This window comes from Microchirus variegatus, assembly GCF_963457635.1.
Source record: "Microchirus variegatus genome assembly, chromosome: 8".
Lineage (NCBI taxonomy): Eukaryota > Metazoa > Chordata > Actinopteri > Pleuronectiformes > Soleidae > Microchirus > Microchirus variegatus.
Genome location: NC_139809.1, coordinates 13,638,260 through 13,646,340, shown reverse-complemented (window position 1 = coordinate 13,646,340; position 8,081 = coordinate 13,638,260). Strand labels below are relative to the sequence as shown.

The 8,081-nt window shown below is 42.7% G+C and overlaps 1 protein-coding gene across 1 annotated transcript in view; it reads left to right on the top strand.

The window, feature by feature from the left end:
• Positions 1–450: 450 nt before the first annotated feature.
• LOC310930548 (homeodomain-interacting protein kinase 3-like) overlaps positions 451–8,081 on the top strand; it is a 34,553-nt gene continuing 26,922 nt past the window's right edge. The window contains exons 1-4 of the mRNA XM_083893574.1: positions 451–780; positions 5,520–6,565; positions 6,809–7,000; positions 7,110–7,291. Of these exons, the coding sequence (XP_083749700.1) occupies positions 756–780; positions 5,520–6,565; positions 6,809–7,000; positions 7,110–7,291 (1,445 nt within the window). The 5' untranslated portion in view covers positions 451–755. The remainder of the gene's footprint in view (positions 781–5,519; positions 6,566–6,808; positions 7,001–7,109; positions 7,292–8,081) is intronic.

Here is an 8,081-nt window from a genome sequence, read left to right as displayed (position 1 = left end):
TTTATTCTTTTATTTATGTATTTACCCATTTACTCTATTTGTTATTTTATTTATTAATTCGTTCGTTTATTCATTATTTTATTTATTATTATGTAATCAACGTTTTACTGCTGCCTTCATCAGTACGCTTAAAGGTGTTGTTTTAGAACTTCGAGTTTGGTTCATGTGAACAGTGGTGTATCGTAGTGTAAGACATTTATAGACACAGTTGTCCCATTCAAATGTGTATATGTACATATGATCAATGTGACTTTTATTGTGTTTTTATTACTGTACACGTGCATACACACACGCACACACTTGTGTCGCTCCCTCTCTCTCTCTCTCTCTCTCTCGCTCTCCTCCCCAACATTCCACACATGCGGAGAAGCAACAAGCTACCCCTGAGCAGCAACAGCTAGCTGCGAGCAGCTAATTTCGTCGGACGACGAGGCGTCGACCATGCAAAAGTTTATAAACACGGGCGTTCGTCTCCATTAGAAACCGCGGTGACGTTCCGTGAAACCCGAGGCGGCTGTGGAAACCATGGGCCGTCGCTGGTGTGCGTAATTCCGCGGAGTTTTGTCTTATTTTGGGCTTCAAATGTGCGAAAAGTCGCTCGGTCTCCTCTCGTCGTTGGAACAACAAGATGGCAGCAGTGGCGGCGGCGGCAGCAACAGCAACAGCAGCAGCGGCGACAGTGGCAGCATCGTTGCGGGATTTGACCGTGGTGCGGGACCGTGTCGTATCTAGCCAGTTCCTCGACGCCCTGGACGATGCGATTTACTGGTCTTCCTGAAGGTTTGTCACCTCGTCCGTCTAAAACTTGAGGCTAAACATTTTCTGTGGTTCGTCAATCGAACGTTGTTTGAGGACTTAGCTTAGTTTGCTAACTGTGAAGCTAGCCAACTTTATTGATATATCAACAAAAGCTTATGAGTTATCCCTGATGTATAGTAAAGAACGTCGAGGTTCTGTTTATATAATGCACTTGTTATTAAAGTGTTTGTGTGACTTGAGCTTCGACGTTAACGCTACTGTATATGGGGAGAGCGTAGACGTGGACTTTCTCACGTAAATAGGTTACGTAAACGCAACGGTTGCCTCGAGTTAAGTATGCATTAGCCTGTGTGGTTGTTATTAAATATATATGTAAGGTGGGAACACAGGCTTTATTCCGCTGCCTGTCACGGACAACATAAGTTTCAACAGGTGTCAGGCTGGCGTTGCCCTTCCCCCAAACACGCACACGCACACGCACACACACACAGTCAGTTTCGTGCTCATTTTTCTTGTTAGTATTCAATGACTTGTATTCTTTTGCACAGTCTAACCAAAACGTTATCCCTATCCATAATCAGCCAATGCCTAATCCTAATCCTAACCTTAACCTAGCCTCTTATTCAAGATTCAAGATTTGTATTTGTCACATGTGGATGCACAAGTACACACCAGTGATGTTTTCATTCTTACTTTATTTACTCTTCTCTACTAACCAGAGCCTCGTAAATGATTAGGATTAGGCCATTAGGACTACTGTTCTTTGAACTCAATTTTATACAAGATAATGTCTAGAGCTGGAGCGATTAATCGATTACTAAATTAATCGGCAACTATTTTGATAATCCATAATCGGTTTGAAGCTTTTTTCATTATTAAAACAAGAATTCTGATTGTTTTAGCTTCTTAAAGATGAATATTTTCTTGGTTTCTTTGCTCCTTAAACAAAGAAATCATTAAAACTTAATCATTTTGGTTTGTGAACAAAACAAGAACATCATAATCTCTAGCTTTGACAAACACTGATCAACGTCTTTTAACATTTTCTGACATTTTATGGACCAAACCATTCAGCTATGAATCGAGAAAATAATAGACAGATTAATCGATTACGAAAATAATCGTTAGTTGCAGCTCTAATAATTGTGTTAGAGCTGCAACTAACGAAATTTGTGTGTTCGCACACACACACACTCCTCCCATATGGTAACTGTCGCCTAAATTGACCAGTAACAGGTTGTGTGTACAGCTGGCATTCTTCTACTACAGTACAACACACACACACACACACACACACACACACACACACACACACACACACACACACACACACACACACACACACACACACACACACACACACACACCTTGTTGTCATGACTCCATTTCAGGCCTGGATTTTGTTGCCCTGTGAGTTATCAGGGAACCTAGTTTGGCAGTGAGAGAAGATATAGCAGACGGTGTCACAGCTTTGTCCGTGCGTGTCTCATAAAATGTCTCGTAAAAAAATGGTGGTTATGGCACCTTAGCAGGCGCCAGGTCACGCCACGCAGACCAGCCATATGGTGGTGATTCTTCAGCTTTATTGCAAAATAATGGCGTCTAACGTCATCATTTTAATTACGCACGTTTGCCAGGCTGTGAATCAAGTGTGAGCAAAGAAAGAATGCATGATATCGATCTGTTATTCTTACTAATGGCAATTTTAATGACAGCGTCCAAATTACTTCCTCCTAATATTTTGATTTGCATGTTTGGGGGAAAAAAAGGTTTGGTCATAAGAACAGTTATTGTCTCCCTACCAGCAGCATATGTGTTAAATCCCTACCAGTCATGTTGAGAGAAGTGTGTTGAATTGTCATGTTGACTCTGAGGCACACCCCTCTGCCTGTTTGAGCCTGTATCTGACAGCTCGAGTAGCAAAGAAGGCCACTGGCTCCCGCTCGGCATTTCTTGTTGAGCAAAACTTTGCTCTTGTGACGGCCGACTTGTGTGAGTGAGCTTCTTCATTTGACTCTGAACGTGAACCCAGTTCAGAAAATGCAGGATGTGTGGCAGACGGGGTTTGCCTCTGCCTGCCTGTTATCGCAGTGCCATGACTTGCTGCTGGGAAAGGAATGTACCTTTTTAAAATAGAAGGGAGAAAAACACAAGTGGAGATTGTGTTGACTCAGTGAGCAGTGAACATGAAATAACAATTGTTTTATTGTCACATTTCCACAAATGCTTTAAGCCCATCACAAATCAGATATCTGGCAAAGCAACATATGGTGCTTTTTCATATACAGTACTAGCACTTGACTCGACTCTTGGTTTGGGTATCAGTCACTTCGTTTTCTATCACTTCCTCAGTACAAATCATTAGTACCTCCTCTATGTGGACATGGTCGACTTAGCACGGTTGCGTGAAACTGCCGTAATGTTGTTTTATATGCGACATAAACACATTGCATCATCCCATCAGTCGTTAAACACAGAAACAGTTGCACCTCGTCAACAGACAGCAGTGTATATTTGCGGACAGCAGCTGGGTATGCTCGCTGTAACGCTCTTTCCTGTGTCGTATGTCGTGCGCTCGTGACTCTTCCAGTGAAAACACTCTCTGATCAATCTGTGGCCCGGCAGTCTGTTGACGTCACATTTTAGCGTCAACTGAGCTCACTTGGAACCTTGCCAGGGCATGTACCGAAAAAAGTACCAGGTACTCTACCCTAATGGAAAAGCAAAAAAAGCACCAATAGTGTCTGATGTTGGACAGTAGCAAGTGGTTAAATGGTATAGAGGCACAGTTCACCTCATCAGTTGTAAACGAGGCTATTCTGTTGGTTGTGTTTAATGCAAATCTCCGATCCAATCTCAAAATAAAAAGTGTAGTCGGGAGTTAAATTAGACTTGCTTGTATCACTGAGTGTTAATAACATTAGGTCAGCTGAACTTGAGCCTTGCACTGAAGCAGCAGCCAGTGGGAGATCAGTGTGCGCTCGTGGATGAACCTAAGCACTCGACTATCTCAGATTTTGATTAAAACCATTTCACTGTTAAATGTCGTGCTTGGTGGCAGGAACAATATCCATGCCATCTTCTCAGACAGAAAGGGTACATTACTCTTTGAAATCAGCCAACAGTCTTTTAAGTGCAACATCAGAGTTACAGAAGACTCATCAGGCTTCATGGTGTATCATTTCCCCCCCAGGGTACTGCTTGCTTCGCTGTTCTACTTTGTGTGAAACTGACCCTCTAGTATAGCTTGCAGGGACAGGCCAGCAATGCAATGGGCTTCCCCCGTCTCCCATTTCACTTAACCAGTTCCCCTTTCCAGTAAGGGTGACATGGTGGCTTAGATGTGTATTCGCTCTGGCAGCTTTTGCGGCTGCTTTATTTAGACTGAACTCTTGCTCAGGAGGATTGTGATAGGTAAGGTGCTATTTTAACCTGTGTGGTTTTTTTTTGGTTTCTTTTACAAATCTACATGTTGCATTGGCTATCTTGAAATGACAAAGCTTTTGTTGGTGAAGTTTAAAAAATGAAATAGCTCTGTATTTAAAAAGCTATCACTAAACCTAGGGTCTATGGTCAGTGGCATTACCAGTGGCATTTTATTGTCCTCCTTGGCAGCAGGTCTTTTGATTCCAGTTAAAAATGATAGTGTGTAATAGTTATTGAGATTGTTTAAAGTAAGAATAATCTTTCATCTTGGCAGCCTTTTATCAGCTCTAATCGTTAATAGCATACCCTTCGCTTGTAGCCATGTTAGCTTAAGAATATGATTGAGTTTCACATAATTCAATAGCACACAAATAACAAACCACAAAGTAACATGAGCGTCGTTTAAACTACTGACCATGTAGTGGATGGTTCTCTTTGCTGCAATGTCATATGTCGTTTTGTGTTTTTGTCCTCTTCACTGCACATTCCGTGTTGGTACGGGACACATTTTTCTCCACCCAAATCGACAGGGTTGCCATATGACGGCACTTGTCTTTGCCAGTTGGTCGCTCACAGTTGCTGGACTTGACTGCCTGATTCTCAACATGCAACCATACTAACAGCCTTTCACCTTCACACACCATCACCCACAGCTTCTAAAAGACAGCAAAGTGTTGACTTAAATGAACCACATTGTAAAATGTTTACTTGTTAGCCAGCTGTTAGCAAACTAATTAACTAATGCTCAACATTGCAAAACTTGACAGTTTTTTTGCTGACTTGCAAATTACATCAATGTATCTTAAAATTATGTCTTGCCTTGACCACACACCATCACATTTAAGAAGCAGAAAAATCCAAACGCTTGTTTTAAATATTGAAAAAACTAAAACAAACATTCACACTATTCAGTTATCTTTTATAATGCTCTGAATATGACTGCCTTCCACACTACAGTGGTGTTTCAGAGCACTGTAAACTACAATTTGGGACTTTGAACCTTTGGAAACAATGATGCAATAACCACCTTTCATTCTCTTCCTGATCGGTTCTTATCAGTTTTTAATTGACTGTCATCTGTAGAACATTTAAATTTCACTTTCATTTTGTTGTTGTTCTCATCAAAGAAACTTTGGCTCCTACTTTTTTTTTTTTTGCCTTTGTTGATCATTTAAATTTTACGCTTATGCCCATGAGCATGAAATGTCACGTGATACATGTAGCCAAACTATATTGTTGTTGACGGCAGCTTTAAGTAATAATATATACAGAAATTTAAACATCTGTCATCATGTGTCAACCTGTAACCTTGTTTTTTTTCTTTTCTTTTTTAGGTATGGCCTCACAAGTCTTGGTTTACCCATCACACCTGCACTCAGTTCAAACAAGTGCCTTAGGAACCAGCAGAAGTGGTACCAGCAGACAAATAGAAGAGGCCCACCACAGTAATAACATCAGAGCCTTTCAGCATCGACCACCACCCAAGACCTATGTGATTGGAGTCAACTACGGAATTGCCTATCCAAATAACGTTATCCCTTCCTCAGCCGGGGCTGATTCAGGGCGACGACACAGGGGAGTACACCTTGGAGAAAGAGAGGAGTGGGCTTTACTGACGGCGGGGTGGCAAAGAGAGGACAGTTTTGAGCAACAAAGAGTGGGTCCAGCTGGGATCCAGAATCAGGAGAGTCTTTGCCAAAACAGGGGCCCTCAGGAAGTGAGGCCTCAGGGGGACAGTGGTGGAACTCCATCAGGCGCAGGCTTGTACTGTGGGCTACTGAGGAGGGGCTGTATCAGAGAAGAGGAGGAAGAGGAGAGCAGCAACAGGAGTGTACAAACCAGAGGGGGATACGTTCAAATTCTCGAAACAGGTGTCACTCAGAGATGTGAGCAAAACAAGGCAGTTGACGGTAGAGAACAACCGCAGGAGAAAAACTGCATTGGAACCATGCAGATAGTGGAGGAGGTATCTGCTCTACCTTCACTTCCTCCATCTGTGGCCATGTTGCAAACCAGCACTGGGAACAATACAGACACTGTCAGAGCAGGGGGCAAAGGAACACTGCCTGCTCAACATGGCACAGTGGATGGAGTGAAAGACGTAGCAGTCAGGGCGGACGGGGCCGAAATCAGGCCTAACGGTAGTACTGAGGCAGTGGCAGGGGCTACGGTGACCAGAACTGGATCCGGAGACGGGGACTATCAGTTAGTTCAACACGAGGTTCTGTGCTCCTTGAAGAACAGCTATGAGGTGTTTGAGTTTCTGGGTCGTGGAACCTTTGGTCAGGTGGTGAAGTGCTGGAAAAGGGGGACGCATGAAGTAGTGGCTGTTAAAATACTCAAGAACCATCCATCCTATGCACGTCAGGGACAGATTGAGGTAAGGGGTTTTTGTGTTTCTGTTGTGCATACGTTTCATTGTTGGTGATGTACTTGAAATCATGGGATAACCGTTGACTCTGGAACAGTGCCCTAGTTGCTTGTGACTGTAATTTGTCAAGGCATCACACCAGCACATGCTTTTCTTTCGTTTTTACTTTCCATTTGCTGAATTAGTTTTTCTTTTTACTCTTCATGTTGTGAAGTGAATGTGTCATTTCCTTATCTGTTTGCGAATCTCCAGGTGGAGATCCTTGCGAGGCTGAGTAGCGAGAATGCGGATGAGCACAATGTGGTGCGTGCGTTGGAGTGCTTTCAGCACCGCGGCCACACCTGCCTGGTGTTTGAGATGCTGGAGCAAAATTTGTATGACTTCCTCAAGCAGAACAAGTTCAGCCCACTGCCACTCAAAATCATCAGACCTATCCTACAGCAGGTAACATGCAACGTGCATATGAAACACACTTTGTTCCTCGCTTAAAAGTTCTGCACCCACCTTTGGCCTGCAATCACTCATATTTGTGTTTATTCATCAATGTTTGCAGGTGGCAAAAGCCTTAAAGAAACTCAAGTCTCTGGGATTGATCCATGCTGACCTGAAGCCAGAGAACATCATGCTGGTTGACCCCACCAGGCAACCCTACAGAGTCAAGGTCATTGACTTTGGCTCCGCCAGCCATGTCTCCAAGGCTGTCTGTTCGACTTACCTGCAGTCCCGTTATTATAGGTAAGGAATTTCACTTCAATTTCTCGATCAAAACCTTTTACTCTCATTTTGTGTCTTCAAAAGTACTTAAAAGGGCATCATCCCACAGTGGCTAAAGGCTTCATTCTGTTACAGCTTAGTTCATTATTCTATGACCGCAACCCAGACTCTGTAATTGGAGCAACTTGCAGTGTTTTCCTGTTCCATATGCAGTATTTAATTTTGGTCCAAAAATTGTCTCGCTTGATTATTCACTTTAAAAGGGGCTGTGTTATGTGTTTGCTGAACAGCATCGTGGATCCTTTGCTTTGTCTTGCCCATGTTTGATGGGAGTTTTTTAGAGCATTAGGGATTCTCGCTACACGGTTCTGAAAAGCCACATCCAACACCAGATGTGTCCATATTCAAGCAGCAGGCTACATGTTATGCAAGATTATATGTAAGATTGCTCCTTTTGTGCTGCATATATTAACAGTTTTTGGTATTTGAGGCAGTTGAGTGGGTGTTCTTTGCTTTTATAACAAGCCGCAAATCACCCTACAACTCTAAAACTAAAAAGAAATTGCCCACAGATAAAAGTGAAATGTGTTTTGTTGTAAATGCTAGTCAGTTTTGTTATGACGGAAACCAAAAGTGCAGGCTCAACAAAGGTACAGGTTGTGCATTTGGTAGAGCCCCAGCTGGGTTTTAAGCAGAAGACGATGTTTAGAAATTAGTAGAGAATAGTTTTGAGGAATCTCAGATATGCTTTGAAATGTCATTTGTTATCGTGATAACCCACACAGTGAGCTTGTGATGTCCCATGGGTTGT